The 22,583-nt window shown below is 46.3% G+C and overlaps 2 protein-coding genes across 2 annotated transcripts in view; one reads left to right on the top strand and one right to left on the bottom strand.

Moving 5' to 3' along the window:
- The window catches only part of TRAM2 (translocation associated membrane protein 2), a 78,344-nt gene extending 76,982 nt beyond the window's left edge, over positions 1-1,362 (top strand). Inside the window, exon 11 of the mRNA XM_042939040.1 lies at positions 1,079-1,362. Within this exon, the coding sequence (XP_042794974.1) occupies positions 1,079-1,152 (74 nt within the window). The 3' untranslated portion in view covers positions 1,153-1,362. The remainder of the gene's footprint in view (positions 1-1,078) is intronic.
- An 8,774-nt stretch (positions 1,363-10,136) lies between these two features.
- The window catches only part of EFHC1 (EF-hand domain containing 1), a 66,690-nt gene continuing 54,243 nt past the window's right edge, over positions 10,137-22,583 (bottom strand). The window contains exons 10-11 of the mRNA XM_042939038.1: positions 11,780-11,990; positions 10,137-10,366 (exon numbers count right to left, since the gene is read on the bottom strand). Of these exons, the coding sequence (XP_042794972.1) occupies positions 10,286-10,366; positions 11,780-11,990 (292 nt within the window). The 3' untranslated portion in view covers positions 10,137-10,285. The remainder of the gene's footprint in view (positions 10,367-11,779; positions 11,991-22,583) is intronic.

The raw sequence follows: 22,583 nt of genomic DNA, 5'->3' as shown, positions 1-22,583 counted from the left end.
AACTGGCACGTGGCTGGGTGTGGGCCAGGGACACTTTGTGGGTGAGGCTGGCCGCGGTGGGGCAGGGCAGCAACCGGCTGGGGAGCTGTGGCCGGAAGCATGTCCTCGAAGTGGCTTCTGAACCCCAGCCAAGATCTGCTGCCTGTTCCCTGTGCGGCCCAGCAGCCCTGTCCTCACCTGCCCTCTTGCTCCGCATCTCAGCATCCCCCGCCTCCCAGGCCGCTGGCTCCTCTCCTGTCTTCAAGAATGACTAGGGGCGATACAGTGCTGGGTGGGCGGAAAGGGTGGGATGCCCGCTTTGCCTCTGGCCCTGGCCACGCTCCAGTAACTGCCCGCCCCTGCCAGGTCCCAGGCCCACTGGCAGCCCTGCACGTTCTGTGCAGCCCGGGGGCCTGTCTGCACCGGGCTCTGTTCCCTGACTCACCTGCCTTGCTCCAGGTGTGGCCTGCTTGGCAAGGGCTCCTGTGTGTTTGAACCAGACACGTGCGGGGCTGGGTGTGACGAGTCAGGCCTGGCTGGGAGGGGATGTGGGGCGTGAGGCTGCAGCCAGATTGACTTTGAGCAAGCACATGGAGGTGTTTTCCACAACAGTAAAAAGCACAGTTTTTTTTCTGCCAGAGGAGTATCAGGCCTCTGAGTAATGCCTGTCCCTACAGCGTCTCTACCTCCTCCTTTCCACTCTCCCTTCCCAGGGAGTGGTCGCGGAAGTGGGCTGGTGCCCTGTGGGGGAGAGAAACTGAGGCCCCTGGCAGCGTCTGTGCGATTCCACCTAGGATCTGGTTCCAGCCTGAGGCCTGGGCGAGCAGGCGGGCGGGCCCCGGCCTGTTCCTGGGTTACTATATGTCATCCCAGCCGCCTCCTGCTAAAGGACAGTCAGAGACCAACCACCTTTAGCAGAGTCACGTTGAGGGGAGCAAGGGCCTCCTGGGAGCATCTACTGGTTTCCCGTCTTGGCAGGAAGCTGCAGCCAGGCATCCCCTTGGCTGGTCCCCATGTGCAAGCTCGGCCCTCACGGGCCCCTCTCCTGTTCCAGTCCAGGCAGGAACACCATGTGTGTCTGTCTCCCTTCACTTCCTAGGTTACCATGAAAACGGAGTAGTGAAAGCGGAGAATGGGACCTCCCCACGGACTAAGAAACTCAAGTCTCCTTGAGGCCAAAGTGCTGGAACAGGGATCCTCTCATGGGGGCACGGCAGGGAGGTTGGGGAGCCTGGCCCCCTGCCACTGCCCTCCCCCTCCTGCTCCTGATGCTCCATCTCAAGCAGCAGGAACCTGTCTTCAAATGGGGCTTTTCCTTTCTCACTTTTTGGCTTTCTTTTCTTACTCCTCCATAAACCATTCTCAATAAAACCAAAACTCTTCCTTCTTTCTCTCCCTTAAGCCACCTCACGTCCTTGCCTCTGTCCTGTGTTGGGTTTTCTAGAAGCCCAGGCCCTCATGGTTATCTTTTTGCTTGCCTCCTCTTTCTCTTCCTTCACGGCTGCTGCTTTTTACTTCTCTCACCGTATTGTGCAATTTTTCCGTGTCTGATTTTTACAATGAGAGGGAGCTCAAGTTGCAGTGAATCCTGGCCATCCACCACCCAGCTTCAGTCCCCAGGACTTGTCAAAGCCAGAAGCCTCGTGCCAAGGAGCCTCTGCCTGGGGCCACTGGCAGGCCCACCCACGGGCCCCATGTTCGCTCGAGGAGAGGAGAGACCAGCCCTCTTGGATCATAATCTCCTAGGTGCTGATTAACTGAGATGTATGATTCCAGTTCCACATGCACCAGCTGGAGGCCCAGCATAGCCACTGCTCCTTGGAATTGCCAAGGCATTTGGCTGTGGGGCATGGAGACCTGGTCCAGAAAGATGGTGTTAACCATGTTGGGTCCCGTGACTCGAGACGGCTTACCGGTGGCTGGTCATGGACGGGGGCCAGCCTGCCCTCGCTTTGCCAGGGAGGTGCTGAAGGAGGACAAGTCTCCCCACCCTCTAAAGCAAGAACAAAGCGTACTGAGCAGCAGGCTCCTCTGGAAAGGTAACAGCGGCAGAGGTGATGGAGCTGTTGTCCTCAGCCTTTCTTCAGCCCCAGCTACAGCTGCTTTTTCAACCGTTCACCAGCATCCAAAACCAAATCCAAACCACAGTGAACAGACCAGCCTGACGGACGCTGGTCCTCAACCCCAGACCCAGGCAGCCCTGTCAGGGCTGGCCTCGCTACCTGACTTCATCTCTCTAGCTGCAGGAACGTCCGAGTCCCCCACTCGTCCCCTGGTGCCCCAGAGAGGGTCACTGGTCCACATCCCCTCTGGCCCCGTCTGTCGTGTGTTCTTCGGCAAGGTCGTTGTCATCCTCCGATGTCTGTCCAGCGCACCTCCAGCATTTGAGACTATCTGAGAGCAGGACCGATTTGGAATTGGTCTGCAGGGTAGATGAGCAAACGCCACTCTACCACTGTGCCACTGGGGGGCCTCTGCCCTGTCCCTCACATATCCTTTCCCTCTGCTCCACCCAAAGACAAGGCCTCCAAGCCCATGTGGGGCCTGGTTTGGACTTCGGGAAGGGGTTAGGCTTTCAGAGGTCCTAATTAAGAACTCTTGAATTCTGCATTAAGGTGCTGGGGAGTGATTCTTGGGGGGCATAGAAATGTTAGTACCCTTTGATGTGCTGGTCCTCTTTCTGATGCCACAGTAGAAGCCAAACCTTGGGTTATTATCCTAAAAGGGGGGAGATGGGTTTTTTCATCAGGGCAACTCCTCCTCCATGTCCCTTTTATCAGCAACAGATTGGATTTTCCAGTGACTGAGGAAGTTGTACCCTCCTCTGTCCAGGATAAGGTAGAAATGCGAAAAGCTACCCTGGGCTTCTGATTACCCTTAGGAAGCGGGACGGCACTTTTGGAGATCTGCATCTCTCCCATCCTCGTCTGACACTTCCTAGGCTGCAGAGCAGAATGTTGCTAAAAGGGTACTTGGAATCAACCCTGCAGACCCGAGCCAGGACCCTTTAGCCATTCGGCCAAATACCCTGCTGAGGCTGCGTTTGGGTTCCTTACCTTGCCTGGAGATGGAGGGGCATTCGGCCAGCAGCCTCCAACCTGCCTGTCAGCCTCACAGCCCTTCCTGGTCCTCTTCTGGCTGTGTCTCGGGCAGCAACCTGCCTCCTGTGAGGGGCCACTCCCTCAGGTGAGCCCCATTTAATTTTCGGTGGGTATGCAGTAGGCTGCAGGCCTGGGAGGTGGGGAGAGCGGCCCCAGGCATGCCATCAGGCAGCCCCCTTCTCATGTAGGTGTGCTAGGTGTTTGTGGTCAGAGACTACGTGGCTTCGTGCTCCCTCAGCCTCCTGCAAACTTCTGGCTCTGTGGTAGGTATGATTCAGAGCTGCTACCACCACTCCAGGGGTCTGGGTCAACCTAGGCTCCCTGAGACTATGACTCAGGCTAGCATGTCACTAGCAGGGCCTCTGGGATGATTTGAGAGGAGACGGGATGAGAGTAAATGTAGGGTGCTTTGTCACCCCACTGGCATCCCCGCCACATGTATTTCAGAGCAGAGCCCGGGCTTTGGCAGGCTGGCTCAAAGCATGTTGCCGAAATAACTCCATCCTGTGAGCTTGTTGTGCTGGCTTGTCCTGATTTGGCCACTTTGGCTGTCGTCTTCCGTCTTCTACACGCTCTCCTGTTCCCAAAGTGCCAAGCCATCTGGGAAGGCCCTGCCAGACAGCTCTGAGTTTGAGAGGCTGGCTCAGCAAGAGCAGGAGAACAGATGCTCATCTACCTCAGCCAACAGCCGCCTCTCTCTCTAAACATCCCTGGCCAGCACAGGTGTGGCAGGTGGCAGTGGGCAAGAGAGGCAGGCTGTGTGGTGGACAGGAGGGCCCTGTGCTCCTCGGGTTCAGTGGTGGGAAAGTTATTTTTACCATCTAGGCTCTGATAGCTGCACAATTAAGTGACATGTGTTCCTTTTGAAGGTAGGGGAAGGTTCTAGAGGAAAGGGAAGCAGGCTGAGCCAGGAGGGGAGCTGCTTCTCCCCCATTCTAGTCCATTCTAACCCCGTGTGTGTGTGTGTCTGGGCCAACAGATGTAAATGGTTGCCGAGAAACGTTTCTGTTTCTGTCCCCAGGCAGAACTTACATTTCAGAAACCAAAATTGACATCTGTACTCTGGCCACCTTTGCAGATGCTTCTCTTGACTAGAATCCCTGGGACCCTAGAAACCCCTAAAGCTTGTGTGGGGTATTCTCCCAGGGGGTGTGCATCTCGGTTTTCTTTAGGGATCTTCTTCCTTAGCGGCCTTTGATTTTTTTTTTTTTTTTTTTTTTTCCTAAGTGGTGAATAAGAGGTAGGGGCAGAGAGTACACTCTCCCAAGATTCCACAATAGAAAATTCTTCTCCCTGGATGCCTCTTTAAATTTGAAGTGGCTTGCCAGGCCACATGTGGCTAGGGAAGGCTCAGCTTTTGGATTTACATCACAGATTTCAGCCTTCCCTGTCCGTTTTCCCTGGCCTGGACAGCACTCACTCCCCTTGCTGAGTGCCTGGGAGACCCAAGTGAGCAGAGTTGTTCCATAATGGAAGGTGTACTGTGGTCTTGGGAGGTGGGAAGATAGAGTGGTCTTCCTTCCCTCCCACTGCCTCCCAGCCCACAACCCTGCTCCTCAGAAGGGCGCAGGGTCATTGTCAGATGGTGAGACACTTAAATAGAATCCCTCTTCAGCCGGAGGCTGGCCCAATGAGCAAGCCTTCATCGGCTTCACTGTCTTTACCCCGGGTCTCTCCTCTCCTGCCTCCCCCCTCCTCGTTTTTATAGATGTCTCAACAGCATCGAGACTTCCATGTTCCGTTCTGACTCTGTGCTCAGCAACCCCCGAGAGTTTGTCCTGAGCAGACCCTCCTCCTCGCTGTAGAAGTGCCTTACTTGCCATGTGGTCTTCTGGCCTTGGCTTGTACTGCCAGCTGCCAGGCCTCTAGGGTGGTCTGTCCTGTGCAGCCAAGGACACCGGACCCTGGGATATCACATGTAAAAGGGACATGGATTGTGACAGTTTGGCCACACTCGTCTCAGTTCCCTCCCTCCATCGTGTTCGGGTATGTGGTCAGTTCTAGGTTGTTTCTGGTTTCTCCTTTGTGTCGGTTTTCTGGCCCACAGGGGTGGCTGCAGTCACCTGTGCCTCCTACCCATGGAAGGAAGCCTGGTGGCCTCCAGGGACACTGAGTGCCCTGTGAACCCTGCTCTGCCAGCACCCCCCACACCTAGTTTAAAAAGAAAGGCGCCCTGGCTGTAACCTCTTCCACTCTGTTTTGTCTCCCATTCAACCCACAGTTTGTATGGTAAAGGTGTTAGTCACAAGTGTCGGCCCACAGACACCCATTTGACAGTGGGTCTAGTGTGGCTGTTGCAGTCTCCTTGCGCTCCAAACTCAGTGTTACCTATGTTCGCAGCGGCTGCCTGCCGTCCCCTTGCTCTTCCGGGCTGTGCAATAACTCTCCCAGCCGGTGGTCTTTCCACAGGCCTTGCTGTCCCTAAACACCCTGCAGTTGGGGAGGGAAGGGACCCGTGGGAGGGCGGTCGACATCCCTTACAGAAGAAATGTGCGCCACTTCCCCTGTGTTGCTGCCCTTGTCTTCACCCTGGGTGGGTTTCTGTGGCACTCGAATAGAGCATCGTAGCATCACCTTAGAAGTTCGTGTTGTTGTTTTTTTTTTTAATCTGTTGGAAAAAAAAAAAAAAAAAAAACCATCCTCATGATGGGGCATTAAATAAGTCCATGTCTGGGAAGTAGATCTGCTGTGACCCCTGAGATGTCACCGTCATTCTGTCTAAAGGCGTTCTAGAGTTTCTTGTTTGCGTGGAGAGGAAGCAGCTTGTGCGGAGATGCGGCCACGCGGGGACAGCCCTGCTCCCCCGGTAGGAGCGGGCTGGCATCGTAAGTGCCACTGTTGCCTTGGGGGCGGATTCCCGTGTTTGTGTGATGAGACCATACACCTCACGTGTCTGTCCCTCTGGTTTAACAAACAGCTGAAGGACAAGCTGAGGCCGCTGGTGCCGCCTGAGCAACTCCTAATGCAAATGTGGACAAAGTGTCTTTTTGTTTTCTACTTTAGCCTGTTCACGTTATGGACCAAATTTCAACAAGGAACTCAAGGAAAATTTGTACCTGCCGTATTTATGCTTTCATGTAAAAGGGGTTTTTTTGTTTTTTTTTTTTGGAGGGGGGGTCTTTTTATTTTCAGTGAACTTTTTTCAAAATCCTTTTCCACCGTTTCTGTCTGGTTTTAAAACAAATTGCAGTTTTGTATGGATTTTTTTTTAATGTACATTTCGAAACAAATCAAATATTTTTGAAATAACTGAATAAAAGGCATAGAATTATCAGTCTAATTGTCTCTGGTATAATTACTTCTATTCCTTTATAATCTGGATGCTTACATTTGCTTTCACTTGGAAAATAATTTCATGTCAATTTTAGCCTCATTTTTCACTGTAGGAGTTCTTTCTCATATATCTTTTTGAACGGTGTTCATCTTGGTCATGTGAATGAGGGAACTGTAATTAAGGATGGAGAAAGTTACATGCAGTGTGCATAGTAATGAGCATTTTTGAGTCTGTATCAGTAGACTATAAAAACGGAAAGGAGTTTTCTTGACCTTGAGTTTGTAGCTCTCACAAGGAAGTGCCGTGGACTTGATGCCTACTATGGTGTGAAGTCACTGGCTCGGAGAAGACGGAAGGTGTGTGTGGAATCTTGGTGCCGGTGCTGAGCAGTAGTGGTGACAATGGAGGGCAGTGGGGGCTGCTGGTGCCAGTTCTAAGGCCTGCTCTTGGCTGCAGTGGTCTGTGTTTTCCAGAACCATCTTCTGAGAGCTCAGGAGAGGAGTGGTTACAGCTGGCAGTCAGCCATGGACACCACAGGGTATGAGGATTACCCAGGAAGGGTTCACCTGAGGTCAAGGTGAGTGGCACTCACAGAGGTCAGGCTTTGGCTCAGACTTGGGTTTCAGTCTGGCTCTGCCAGAAGCAGCTAGGTGGCCCCAGGTGGTTAACCTTTCTGAGCCCATTTGCTTACATGTGGGGTTTGTGTGCTTGTTGCTTGTTTTTGCAGGCAGCAGTGCTGGCGAGATTTAGGGATAGTGAGTGCTGTTCATGCTACAAGTAAAGCACTCAATTTTTTTTTTTTTTAAGAGGCACACTTCTGTGCCAGCAGGACATTAAGGAGTCCCTCATCCAAGTGGCCCTTGATTCTCTGGAAACTGTTTCGAGACGGCTTCTCCACCTGGTGGTCCCAAATACCCTCAGTGCCTATAGATATGGGTTTGATACATGTTAATTCGATGGTATTTTCAAGGCCCCCTAGTAGTGCAGACAGAGTCCAGGCCCAGGGCCTGAGTAGTGGCTTCTTTTAGCCGGCCACCAGGGAGGGGAGACAAAGGAGGTCGTTTCTCCCTATAGTACTGCTTGCTGCAGGCTAACGCTCAACTCTTCCATCATCTAGGCCAGGACGCCAGATGCGTGTCGGGTGTGACCACAGTGTAAGTGACCTCAAAAGGCCGCACCGCCATTCGGGATTCAGTAGGAAAAGCGATTTGCTCGGACTTGCATGGCGCCTGTACTCGGCCATCTCATGTAAACTAGCAGGGCTGAGCACAGCCCTTCTGTGTGTGGATGACAGAAGTGACCTGCTAGCTCTGGTCGTCTGCACCTGGTGATGGTGCTGGCATATCGCACCTTCCCATCTCGGGGAGACTTGGAAAGTGAGTGGTGAGTGGATCGTGAGCCCAAGTCATACATGTGAATGCTGCCTACTGTGCTCAGCACAGCTGTGAGGCACTTCTGACGGCTGCAGCAGGCTGACGTTTTCATCCTGCTCCCCATAACAGTGGGGAGGGTGCCAGGAGCCCAAGAAGAAGAAATGTCGGATCGGACAGAAGGGCTATGAGCACTTGGATCTCAAAGGGTGGGTAAGAGGATTTTTTCCTAATGTCTCCATTTAAGCCAAAGACAGAAGTCGGCAAGGATCTCTGCTGCAGCTGGTGCAGAGCCACCAGAGACTTGAAGCAGGCCCAGAGTCTGGTGAACCTCCCTCCTGCGGGGGCGGGGGAGAAATTGATGGAGTGTGGATTTCTTGAGAGGGGCCATCAGTGCTGTAGGTCCACAAGCTCCATGACGGAGGTGCTTTAACAGACTCAGGGCTTGACACGTATCCCCTGGAGTTTAGAGAGCGTGAAGTTTAGGGTGCCTGCTTCTCCCCTAAAGCGAGTCTCCAGAAGATGGACTGTCTGAGCTGCTTAACTGCAGAGCCCTGAGAGCAATCTAAGTGGATACAGAGGGAAAGAGTGGATCTGGAAGGGTTAGCCCAAGGAGGCCCCACCTGTAGGGCCTCCTGAGAGGATGAGAGGGAGCCTGGAGGGAATGTACTACTGGAACCGGGCATGTTGGAGACTGGGCCATCTGTATCTGAGAATGGCACTCTGGGAGGTTTTCTGGGGGAAAGTGTCCTGAGAACTCACAAAAGCTGCCTTGGGAGAGAGAAAGAGCCAGATTTTCGGCACATGACACACAGAAGGTCCTGGTCCAGTTAGGGCTTTACTGGCCACAGAAGTAAGACCTTGCCCCTTTCCTCTGGTGTCTACTCCCTAACCCTTCCCAGACATTACAAAGGCCAGAAACAGTAGTATGGCAGGTGGGAAGGGGAAGGAGCAGAAAGGAAGGAAGGAGAAACCCACCATAGCTGCCCCAGCACCTACCCATCCTTCCTCCCTCTTTCCTCTCTCTCTCTCACTCACTCACACACACACATACTAGACTATGTGTATCTAAGCTTGACCTGGGCATGCAGGATAGAGCTTAGTATTTTCACTTTAGACTGAAATGGACTTCTGAATACTTGAAAATAATACTTTCAATAGTAATGAGTGACTGGGGGTAAAAAATTTTAAATTGGGTGGTTCTTGAAATCTTGACCTGGAGCAGAAAAACTCAACATGTACTATCTTACAGAACTTTTAGCAAGCTAGTTCGAGGTGGCTTGGTTCAGCAAGAGAGGAAGAACTGTGGGAAGTTACCCAGCACTTCCGAGGCCAGGTATCCCGGATCTTGTATCGACAACTCCCACTCATTCACACCACTGGCTGGGCAGCAGGGAGGAGCCGGAGCTGGTGGCTGACCTCAACTCTGGAGCAGCCATGGTTCTAAAAACTGAGTCAGAGCTCACAGATAACCAGTAACTGTTTTTCCTCCCGTCTCAAGGCCAGGTTCTCTAAAAGCAGGGATTTTATATATATTCTCTAAAAGCAGCATGTGTGTAGATATGTGTGTGTGTGTATAAAATTATTAACTATAGTTCAAATCACAAAATACATTTTCTATTATGACCCAGTAAATACATCCTCAGCTGAAACAAAAGTTTCATGAAACAGTATATACCTACTATTTGTATTACACTCTCATATTTTCTGTTCTATTCCATTTTTGTTTAAATGCAGGTCTAATGGGCCTATAGCCACAGTTTGCCAATGTCTATTTCCCTGCAATGCTGGGGTAAGTAGGCACATGGCGGGGGGCATCGGCTTGCAGCAACAGCAGTCTGTGTGCTGTCTACACCCCAAGTGATGCTTCTCCTGGCAAAATCTAGTTTTTCTCCTGCTCTTAATCATGCCACACCTGTATGAGGATTGTCCAGAGAAACAGAACCAATGGAATGTATATAGAGAGAAAGATGATTATTATAAGAATTGGCTCACATGATTACGGAGGCTGACAAAGCCCAAGATTTGCAGCAAGCAGGCTAGAGACCCAGGAGAGCTGATGGTGTAGTTCCGGTCTGAAGGCCAGGCCAGCAGGCTTGAGACCCAGGATGAGCCAGTGTTTTAGTTTGAGTCCAAAGGCAGGAAAAGGTTGTCCTAGTTCAAAGGCAAGCAGGAGGAATTCTTTCTTACTTCGGGAAAGCACAGCCTATTCAGGCTTTCAGGGGAGTGGGTGAGGCCCACCCACACCAGGGAGGGCAATCTGCTTTACTCATTCTATAAACTCAAATGTTAATCTCATCCAGAAACAGTCACATCCAGAAAAATGACCCCAAGGCCCAGACAAGTTGACACATAAAATTAACCATCACAATATCCCTACCCCTACCTCAATAAATAAGGTACCATCTTAGCTCTTTAAAGATCCAATTTAATTTAGACTTTAGTATTAAAGTTATGTTTTTTTGGTTCCTATATTTTAAGAGTTCTGTAAATGCCTCTCTGAAAAGTAGAAGGTGTTTCAAAATGTAGGTCCAACCTCCAAACGATACCACATTCTCTCATCAGCCAGGTCCGTTTGAAAAAGCACGAACAAAGTTAGAGTAGTTAATCTTGTCTTCTCCGTGAGAGCACACCCTGATCAACTGCAGGAGAGAGCAGAGAGCAAGTGAGGCAGAGCTGCGGGGTACGCTTGTTAATAACAATCCCCAGCCTTTGTAAACCAGGTCAGAGTTTGTATCAGAGGATTCCAAAATGGTCCTGCGAACCTGCCAGGTAGCTCAGATGTTATGCCCATCTTAAACTTTATGAAATTGAAGCTCAGATGGAATAAAAGGCCTGCCTGGGATTTCAGGACTAACATTTGTAAGCACATTGCCATTTCCAAAGCACTTTTAATTATTTTTATATTCAAATACGAGCTTTGTCCACCCAGCCTGCACAGAGTAAAACTCTTAAAATAGCAAGCTGCTATTATCATCGCCTAACAAAAGAATCCAGTTACGTCACTGCTCAAACCAGGTCCCCTGAAATGCAGCTGTGGGTGATGGTAGACTTCTAGATTTGCTGTGGTCACCTTTACAAAATGTGCAAACCCATGCCGCCCACACCTCCCCCCCCCCGCCCCTTCCCACTGACAGCAGTTCCTCTCTTCGCTAGGTCATGGATGGCACACATGACTTAAAAGCTGGGCACACTATCACTCTGAGATTTGGGAAGCCAAAGGGGCATTTGCCCAGGTGAACACCTTCTTTCCTGTCTCCTGTACTCCCTGCTAATGTCCTGATTTATGAAAAATCCTCATCTCTGATCTAGCCCCTCCAGCACCATACAGCCTTCCCTAAGTGAGTCTTCAGTTCTGAACATCACTTTTTGCTAAAAAATCTTTAAGAAGGTCTATAGCACTTCAGTGTTTTTCATCAGTGAGAAGTCTCCATGAAAAGTCACAGTCCTTGGCAATTGTGGGAGAAACTTTGTTCTGAGTTCCAGGGAAACCCAAGCTTCCTGGGAATTTATAATGAAAAAAGGCACAAAACAGCTTCTTTTACTCACTTATGAAAATTCTAGAAGGAGACTGGCCATGTCCTTCCTCCACTTGCATCTGGCCATGCGTGACCCCTTACCAATAGACGTCACTGCCCCTGGCAGTGATCATGCCCTCTTCCATGATGGCTAGACTGCTGGGCTAATGTAAGCATCGCCATGAAGGGTGTCACAGGCTGCCCACCATTCTGCTCAACCCAGTTACCTTTGAGTCTCCCCTCGGGGCTGCCTCTCTAGGATCACCTCTGTGGAGTCTCCTTCAGCCCAGAAATGACTCGTCAGCCACCCTGTGCTGTCTAGCCCCTATCCACTTAAACAGAGTCCCTGCTGCAGCCATTAGGAAAGAACATCAATGCAAAAATCCAGGGGAAACACCATAACCAGAACTGAATAGGAGATCTGATTTGAACACCTTTAAGTTTCCCATTAAAACAAAATATGCATGCAATTGCCTTTGGGAGAGAATGAACGGTGTTCAGCCTCTGCAGTCACCCAGAAGAGCAATTCATACTGACCTCCTTAATCAAAGAATCATCAACTGGGAGGTGGAGAGAGTCACAGATTTTAAAGAACATTTCTTTGTCCACATATCCTGAAGCTTCCTTGTCATAAATTTGAAATGCTTCACGAATGTTGTCTTTGCATGGATGATGTTTCAGTTGCTTCTGAATTGTGTCTATTAATGCTTCCAGTTCTTGCTCACCCGGATCCTCTTTAGTTTGCTTGCTGTAGACAAAGGAAGGAAATGCCTGGCATCTTATTTATACTTGACCGGTCTCATCTCAGTGACCAAAGTTCTCATTTGGCGAAGTGGGGGAAGCTTCTAATGGCAAGCGGCTTGGACACTTAGCTGGCCAATAACGGAATGCTTGCCTGCAGGGGCTGGCTGATGACTGACCCCCACAGGAAGGCCTGATTAGGGGGTTTCTGAACTGAAGCCCAGCCTCCCTGGCTGCCACCTGTTAAATCACTGCACCACAAAGAGCCAAATCTCCCACTGTGGCAGCCTCCCCAAGCTCGGTGTTTGCACGAATCATCTGCTGCTGCTTAATGCTGATGCAGGTCTACATGGTCTGTTATCTCATCTAAAACTAAGGGAGTTTAAAAAAAATTACACACAGTCAGCAATCTGTTGTACTTTTAACATTCCCTCTCCAGTTCATTCTGAATTTTGTGACATGTAGTGGATTGAGAAGTTTAGGCTTAGCATTTACTGAAATGAGAGATGAGTAACACAGAGCATTAGAAAGAAGGCGGTCTATCCTTTCAAACCACAACCAGGATAAGCAGAAGCCCAATTCATTTCCTTTGAACACAAAGGTACCATTACACAAATAAAGACTTTTAGAGCTGGAAAAGACATTTCATCTTTATAAAGGCATTTTGGGATAAAATGAGACCGCAATAAACTCAGAAACCCTTTCTCAATGATGAAAAAACAGACTTGAAGACCCAGATGTCATGTCAGAGGCAGGACCAGAACAGACATCTCACTCGGGTTCTGACATATTCTTTCAAGGATGCCCACCACCTCTCACCTACCCTCCCCCTCCACACCATCACAGTACCAGTCTACCACGGCTTTCCTGTTCCTATTTCCTTCTGCATAGGATAGTCAAAAGGTTCACTGTTCCAAATGGCCTCTGTTAACTTCATTCCCTTTTGAACCACTGGCGACCCTTGCTGGGGAAGGCATAAAGTGCTACAGCCTTTCAGGGACAATTTAGAAAACATGAAGCAAAAGCCCAGCAAAGAATTTCAAATAATTTATCCTAAGGAAATAATCATGAGTTGTATACAAGGATACATCTAATAAAGCAGTTTTGAGACAGCCTAAATGTCTAAAAAGATTGTCCAAAAATCAGGAATTGGTTAAACAATATCCCCCAAACAATCAGGCAATATAAAAATCATGTGGCATGGACAATGTTGCAGAAAGAATAGACAGATGGGTGAGAAAATCAATGTGTAAAAGTGTATACAGAAGGCTACATTTTGCATCAAAGTTGTGAGGGGAATAAGAACATACAATTAAATCCGCTTACATTGTGCAAAGAAACTCTGGGAAGAGATTTTAAAACCAATGAAGTAGGTAGTTAGCTATGGAGAATGGAGGGTAACAAGCAGGTGGATGGAAGATGGGGCAGGAATAAAACTTTTCATTTGTCCTTCAAATATATATATTATATATAACATATAACTCATGTCAATTAGATATTACATTATATATAACTCATTATATCATATGATATATAACTCATGTGAATATAATACCTACTCTAAAAATTATCAATGCTCCATAAAATATTTCGTATCAGAAATGTTCATGATATGCAAAAAGCTAATTAAATATTACAGGATTACTCCACTTTATATGCATATTAAAGCAATATTGGAAGTAATCATCTCTGGGTTATGGGATTTTAAGGAATATTTTTATTTCTATTTCCTAAATTTTTACTCCGTGAATGTTATTTATTATGGGCATGTGTTACCTTTATAGTAAGACAAAAACAATATAAATTGCAATGATGAAAATCTCTAGTATCTAAATGCTGTCTGGCATTATTGAAGCAGAATATATTTACCTGGTGGGTACACCTCCAGTCATATATACTAAATTATGAATGATTGCCTGGGCACTATTTTAGTGGCAGAAAGCAGTGAAACCTCAATCTTCCATATCTTCCCAGGAGTTAGAGCCAAATGTGATCATCCATTCATTTTGGGAAAGAGAAGATAACCCTCCCTTCCCTGAAGGGGCCAGATGTTTAATACTGCTTCATACAATAGGGAAAATGTCGATGGCATCTGCTGCCTTTGAGTATGCTGGAGTAAATTCAAACAGAGCTTGCCACAGGTGGTGCTGTTTACGACAGAGCTAGTGAGAGTTCTAGCCCCTACATTATTGAGGGGCCCAAAACAGGGCCCCTTCTCTAGGACAGCTGCAACATTGTTCCACATGTTAACAAGGGAACACAGGGGCCAAATGGTCATCCTTAATGGGGACCGCCGACTGAGAGAGGTGGCTGGGTTCCCAGCACACGAGGTGCAAACTCTGTGCCAACCCCTCCGATGCCCTTCTTTTTCTTTCCACAAAAGCAAACATGAGTTTTATGGGGCGATTAATCTCCCATAGGTAAAAAAAAGACGTCATGGTTTTCATTCCACTCTTAGACTATTTTCCTAGGGGCAACCTGGCAAAGCCCTCTACTTAGCAAGAAAGAAATAAATGGAATTCACATATTTTCTTCAACAGCAAAGAGACTGCAGTTTTGTTCTTTCTTATATTTGGGGGCAGGGTGGAGAGCAGTGGGCAACTCTATGATTTGTCAGAACTTTAAAGTGTGGCCATTTTGACTGCAAAGGTTCAGCGTCAACCCCTTAGCCTGACTTTAGCTCTTGATCCATGATCGAATGTCTCCCCTCGGCCCCAGTGGTAAACTCACTTCCAGGGCAGGCAGCCCCTTGCCTAGAGACCTTAGAGTGGTCAGGGAGCTGAGTAACAACCTCCTCGATTTTTTGGTGCTTTTCTCTGGTGAGAGAGAAGAAATTGTAGTAAGAGCATGAGCTCTAGAATCTGACTGGTTCAATAGCTGTTTTACCACTTAAAGCCTGCATGATCTTAAGTAGATTACCTAACTGCTCTATGCCTCAATTTCATTATCTGTCATAGGGGAGTTTGAAAGGAAGCCACCTCATAAAGATTGCTTTGAGAATTAAATGAACTATTACATATAAAGCACTTAGTACCTGACATAGCAAGTGCACACAAATGTCAGCTTTGAACAAAGTTCTTTTCACAGTCCTAGTAGAAATAGTCACTCATCTAACAACTATTTATTGAACATGTTTGGCTGAGTACGACAAGGAACCAGTTTCTAGTAAGGATCCCTGCTCTCCAGAAGGGAATTAAGACATGGACTTTAAAGTCGCTCACAGGGGCGCCTGGGTGGCTCAGTAGGTTGGGCATCTGACTTCGGCTCAGGTCATGATCTCACGGTCCGTGGATTCGAGCCCTGCACCGGGCTCTGGGCTGACAGCTCAGAGCCTGGAGCCTGTTTCGGATTCTGTGTCTCCCTCTCTCTCTGACCCTCCCTTGCTCATGCTCTGTCTCTCTCTGTCTCAAAAAAATAAATAAAATGTAAAAAAAATAAATGAATAAAGTCGCTCACAGAAGGGAGAAAATGACCATTAGGGGTCATGTAGGGGAGGTACAAAGCCTGAGAGGATCACCAAGGGCTGAACTGGGAGATGGTCTTGAAGGATGTGAGGGCTTGGACCTGCTGAACGAAATAAAGGAACTTCAGACAATGGGAAGAGCCTGAGAAAAGGCATGAAGAAAGGAATGCCAGAGGTTGGTATAATAAACCTGTTTGTCTGGAGTGCAGTGTGTGTGGAAAGGTAAGCTGGAACTCGAAGTTCAATGGTCATTTGGAGACACACTATGAAGGTTCTTGGTGGAACCTGGAAAGTTCAGACTAAGAACTTTAGAACTTTGTTTTTAAGTATATATATATATGTATACATGTATACATGTATATATGTGTGTGTGTGTATATATATATATATATATATATATATATATGTATATATACACATACACACACACACATACACATACATACAATGGAGTATTACTCGGCAATCAGAAAGAATGAAATCTTGCTATTTGCAACTACGTGGGTGGAACCAGAGGGTATTATGCTAAGTGAAACTAGTCGGAGAAAGATAAATATCATCTGACTTCACTCATATGAGGACTTTAAGATAGAAAACAGATGAACATAAGGGAAGGGAAGCAAAAATAATATAAAAACAGGGAGGGGGGCCAAAACATAAGAGACTCTTAAATATGGAGAACAAACAGAGGGTTACTGGAGGGGTTATGGGAGTGAGGATGGGCTAAATGGGTAAGGGGCATTAAGGAATCTACTCCTGAAATCATTGTTGCACTATATGCTAACTAGGATGTAAATTAAAAAAATTAAATGAAAATTAAAGGAAAGAAAAATTAATACCAGTCCTTCTCAAACTCTCCAAAAAAAAAAAAAAAAAAAAAAAAAATATATATATATATATATGGAGAAGGAAACACTTCCAAACTTATTTTATGAGGCCATTATTACCCTGATACCAAAGCCAGTCAAAGTCCCTTAAAGAAAATTACACACCAATATCTTTGGTGAACATAGATGCAAAAATCTTCAACAAAACACTAGCAAACCAAATTAAACAGCACATTAAAAGGATCATACACCATGATCAAATGGTAATTATCCTTTTTATGCAATGATGGTGCAACATACACAAGTCAGTAAATGTGATATACCACATTAACAGAATGAAGAATAAAAATCACGCATACATGGTCAACTAATCTTTGACAAGGGTGCCAAGAATACACAATGGAGAAAGGACAGTCTCTTTAATAAATGGTGCTGGCAAAACTGAGTATCCACAGGCAAAAGAATGAAAATGGATCTCGATTTAAGATAACAAAAATTAATTCAAAATGGATTGAAGACTTAAACATAAGACCTGGAACTGTAAAACTCTTAGAAGTAAACAAAGGAAAGCTCTTTGACATTGGTTTTGGCAATGATTTTTTGGATAGGACACCAAAAGCACAGTCAACAAAAGTAAAAACAAATAGAACTATTTCAAACTAAAAAGCTTTTGCACAGCAAAAGGAATAATCAACAAAATGACAAGGCAATCTATGAAATGGGAGAAAATATTTACAAGCTGTCTTAGTCTGCTCAGGGTACTATAACAAAATACCAGAGACTAGGTAGCTTATAAACAACCAAAATTTATTTCTCACAATTATGGAGGCTAAAAGCCCAAGATCATGGCACCACAGATTCCACATGGTGGCTAGGGAAGGCTCTCTCTTTGGTTCAGAGATAGTATCTTCTCATTGTGTCCTCATGGTATAAGGGGGCTAGCAAGTTCTCTGGGGCCTCTTTTATATAAGCACTAATCCCATCCATAGGACTCTCATGACCTAATCGCCTTCCAGAGGCCCTACCTCTTAATACCATCACATGAACTCTTAATATGGATCAAGATATCAACACATAGGGGCGCCTGGGTGGCTCAGTTGGTTAAACCTCCAGATCTGGCTCAGGTCATGATCTCACAGTCTGTGGATTCGAGCCCCACATCAGGCTCTGTACTGACAGCTCAGAGTCTGGAGCTTGCTTCGGATTCTGTCTCTCTCTCTCTCTCTCTGCCCCTTCCCCACTCACAGTCTGTCTCTTTCTCTCTCAAAAATAAACATTAAAAAAATTTTTTTTTAGTATCAACATATAAATTCTGAGAGGACACAAAACATTCAGACCATGGCACAAACCATATATCTGATAAGGGATTGATAGCTAAAATATATAAGGAACTCATACAACTCAATAGCAAAAATGAATGAATGAATAAATAAATAAATAAACAAACAATCCAGTTAAAACATGGGCAAAAGACCTGGGTAGACATTTTCCCAAAAAGGATATACAAATGCTAAGAGGCACATGAGAAAGTGCTCAACCTCACTAATTATGAGGGAAATGTAAATCAAAACCACAATAAGATATAACACCTGTTAAGATGGTTATCATCGAAAAGACAAGAGATAACAACTTGGAGAGGATGTGGAGAAAAGGGAACTCTTGTACATTCCCATTGGGAATGTAAATTAGTACAGCCATTATGGAAAAGTTATGGAATTGCCTCAAAAAATTAAAAATAGAACTATCACAGGATCTAGCAATCCCATTTCTGGATATGTATCTGAGGGAAAAGAAATCAGGACCTCAAGGAGACATCTGCAGTGCCATATTTACTGCAGCATTATTCACAATAGCCAAGATATGAAAATAACCTAAGTGTCCAACAATGGATGAATAGATTTTAAAAATGTGACACATATATAAAAAACATGGCCCAATAGAATATTATTCAGACATAAAAAGAAGGAAATCCTGCCCTTGGTGACAACACGGATGAATTGGAAGGATATTGTGCTTAGTGAAATAACCCAGAGAAAGACAAATACTGTATAATCTCATTTATATGTGGAATCTAAAAAAAGTCACACTCATAGAAACAGAGTAGAAGGTGGTTACCAGGGGCTGGGGGAAAGGTGATGTTGGTCAAAGGGTTAAAAAAAAAATCAATAACAAGACGAATAAGTTCTGGAGGTCTAATTGTGACTATTATCAATAATACTGTACCGTATACTTGCTGTTTGCTACGAGATCTTCAACATTCCCACCACACACACACACACACACACACACACACACACACACACAAATAAATGGTAGCCATGTAAGGTGATGGATATGTTAATTAACTTGATTGTGGTAGTCATTCACAATGTATATCAAATCACCATGTTGTAGATTTTAAATATATACACTTATACCTCAATAAAATTGGGGGAGGGGGGAAGTAGTATGATCAATTTGGAGCCTAGTTCCAGGAAAACTGGTCTGGTAATAGTGTGTGAAGTGGATTAAGGGAAAAAGAGAATGGATGTGGGAAGATAAGTTGGGAGGTACTGTGGAGGCCTAGGTAAGCAGTGATGGGAGCATGGCAGACATCAGTGGTCCCCTGTTCAATATTCACCCTCTCCCTTTCCTAACAGAGCCTTTATTTTGTTTGGAGCAGCAGTAAAAAGTGGCTCTGTGATGCAGCCCAGACAATGAGATGTCAGCAGAACTTGCTAGGTGGGGCTCCTGGATAAGCCCTTTAAAAACAGGAAAGACGTGGTGAGATTGGCTGTTCAGTCTTTTACCCTTTGTCCTTCCCCTTCTTCCTGCCTGGACTATAATGCAGTGCTAGAGATAGAACGTTCATTTTGTGGCCACAGGGTGAAAAGCAGGAGGACTAAAGCTACTACTTGCTAAGGGTGTCTCAGAAGAGAGAAAAAAACATCAAGTCTCTGTTGGCATTGCAAAGCCACCACACGGGCTCTGGAGTGCTTCCCTCCAGATGTCCTGTTACAGGTTAAGCTAATGTAAATTTGTTTTTGTTGTTGTTATGTGTGGACAAATGCAGCTCCTAACTGACTGAGTGCTTTAGATTAGGAAATGGTGGGGAGAATGAAAAGGAGAAGTCAGAGGCAAGACATATCATAGAATAAAAGAATTTAGCTTATTGAATATAGTGCAAAACAAAAGAGGTCAAAAGAATCTCAAAGATTTCAAACAAAGATAAATGGAACACTGATGTGATTAAGAGAAAGCAGGCAATTAACATTTATGGCTTGCCTCCTGTGTGTGCAGACACTATGCTGGCACTTTACATATGTTATTACAACACACTGTTATCACAACTTTATGAGACACACACAGAAAGAAGGAAGAGCAGTTGTGCTAGAAAGTTGGAAACAACAATGGCGTTTTTTCTTGTTGTACAAATTGTGAGGTGCTGTGGTTCACCTGGATGAAGACACACTGAACAGGCCAACAGGAATCTAGAACTAGCGTCAGGAGAGTGGTTGGGATGGAGAGCAACTTGTTTAGACACTGTGCCACGAGGTGAGAGGAGATTGTCAGGCTTTAGAAAAAGCAAACAAGAGGACCAAAAATAGGACCTTGAGAAATACCAACCTAGTAGACAAAAAGTAGCAAAAAGATACAAAGAATAGAATTCCAGAAGTAGCAGGGGTATCAGAGACTCTGACTTTCTAGAACTCATAAGAGGGTTTCAAAAAAGGGGGCGCCTGGGTGGCGCAGTCGGTTAAGAGTCCGACTTCAGCCAGGTCACGATCTCGCGGTCCGTGAGTTCGAGCCCCGCGTCAGGCTCTGGGCTGGGGCTCGGAGCCTGGAGCCTGTTTCCGATTCTGTGTCTCCCTCTCTCTCTGCCCCTCCCCCGTTCATGCTCTGTCTCTCTCTGTCCCAAAAATAAAAATAAAAAAACGTTGAAAAAAAAAAAATTAAAAAAAAAAAAAAAAAGGGGCTCACCTCATCCTATGGATATACCTAGAAAACACCCACACCAGTGTAAACCCAAAAAAAGACCCAAAGGGTGGCAGTATAGATCTCCACAGCTAAATGTAGAGAAGAGGCCACATTAAAGAGGGTAGGAAGGTTAGAGACATGGTCAGCAGCCAAACAGACCCACAAGACTGTCCATGGGAGGGAGGGACTCCAGCAGTGTGGACAGAAGAGAGAAGCAGACCCTACATGAGGTACCCCAGGCAAAGGGGACTCACGTGGGGAAGATGAAAATCCCCACAACATTTGGTTTTCAACACTAGAGAGGCTTAACAATCAATAAGGCTTAACACCTGGAACTTTAAAAATCAGCAGCTTGGCTCTGGGAGAGCCAGGAGGGCAATAGGAAACTGAGTCTACGTCCCTAAAGAGACAGCACAACAAACAGCCCCACCAAGATACAGCATAAAAGCACGTTTGGGGGAGAAAAAAAAAAAAGCCTGGGGGTATAGAGGAGAGAGATTTGTTTACTAATCTCAGAGTGTGTGCTGGAGGGGCAGGGATCTTTGGCAGACTTCTTTAAGAACAAAAGAGTAGGTACCATCCCCCCCTACCCCCACACCTAGACAACAAGGACACCTGGGGGAACCAGGGCAGTATGAAGACTCTCCACCTAGCTTGCTACCAGCGCACTCTGTTTGCAGGTTCTCCTGTGGACATGACATACCCCTCCTCCATCCAGGATCAGGCGAGAGTTCTCCCCCTGCTGGGTGCAGGTCCCCTTATACAGAAGACCAGCATGGACTTTGCTGGCACTGCACAACCTGCCCCCATGGTCTTCTGTGGACCCGCTCCCTACAGCCTGACCTGGGCAGGAGTCCATCCAAAGTGGTGCCACCAGCCTGCCAGTGCACAAGAAGCCCTGAGAGAGTCCAGCACCACTCCAAAGTGACTCTGCCCCAGGGAGAGGGGAAGATAACTGCACACACTATTTGAGTGCACTGGGGGCAGACACGTAATCTGACTGCAGACCCTGCCCACCAACAAAAGCTTCTCAGTGGAAAACACAGAAAGAGTGCCCTACAGTTCAGTGCTATTGCAGCCTTGGCAAATGCCTGGTCTGACTCAACTCAAGTCCCAGGTGGCCCCAGACTTTCACTAACACCACAGGGACCAAACACTGCCATTGCCCACAATGGGAAAAAAGAGCCACTGCAGACAACTGGACTGAAGGCAAATGCGGCTTAGCCATAACAGGAGGGCCCGTGCAACCCACATAGGAGACAGCCCTGAAGCGTCAGGTTCTGGTGAACAGGGGACACAGCACTGCAGGACACTCCACGACCTCTTCTTCATAAAGCCACTACTTTCAAGAGCAGGAGTTGTAGCTGACTTTTCTAACACATAGAAACAGACAACAGAGAGAAAAAATGAGACAGAACAATATGTTCCAAATGAAACAACAGGACAAAATCACAGCAAGAGAGCTAAACAAAACAGAGATAAGTAATATGCCTGAGAGAGAACCTGAAGTCATGCTCATAAAGATACTCACTGAACTTGAGTGGATGACTTCAGTAAGACCCTCGACTAAGAGATAGAAAACATAAAAAGGAACTAATCACAGATGAAGAACTCACTAACTGAAATTAAAAATATACTTAGAGGGAACAAATACTAGGCCTGAGGAAACAGAAGAATGAATCAGTGACCTGAAGGACAGAGTAATGGAGAGCAATCAAGCTGAACAGGAGAGAGAAAAAAGAATAACAAAAAATAAAAACAGATTAAGGGAATGCAACAACGCCATCAAACAATAATAACATTCACATTATAGGGATTCCAGAAGGGGAAGAGAGAGAAAACGTGGTAGAAAATGTACCTGAAGAAGTAAGAGCTGAAAACTTCCTGAATCTGGGGAAGGAAACAGAAATCCAGACCCAGGAGGCACAGAGAGCCCCAACAAAATCAACCTAAACAGGTCCACACCTAGGCACATAGTAATTTAAATAGCAGAAAGTAATGATAAAGAGAGACTCTCAAAAGCAGCATGAGAAAAGAAACTAGTTACATACAAAGGAACCCCTAAAAAGCTATCAGCTAATATTTTAGCAGAAATTTTGCAGGCCAAAGTGCTGAAAGAAAAAAGCCTGCAGTCAAGAATACTCTATGCAGCAAGGTTATCATTCATAATAGAAAGAGTGATAAATAGTTTTTCAGATAAACAAAAGTGAAAAGAATTCATCGCAGCTAAACCAGATCTGCAAGAAATGTTACACGGGATGCTTTGAAAGGAAGTGAAAGCCCATAAGGATTAAGAAAAGTAGGGAGCACTAAAGAAGTAAAATTAAGCATATCTATAAAATCAGTCAAGGGA

This window comes from Panthera leo, chromosome B2 (genome assembly GCF_018350215.1).
Source record: "Panthera leo isolate Ple1 chromosome B2, P.leo_Ple1_pat1.1, whole genome shotgun sequence".
NCBI classification, from domain to species: domain Eukaryota; kingdom Metazoa; phylum Chordata; class Mammalia; order Carnivora; family Felidae; genus Panthera; species Panthera leo.
This window is presented reverse-complemented; position numbering and strand designations above follow the sequence as displayed.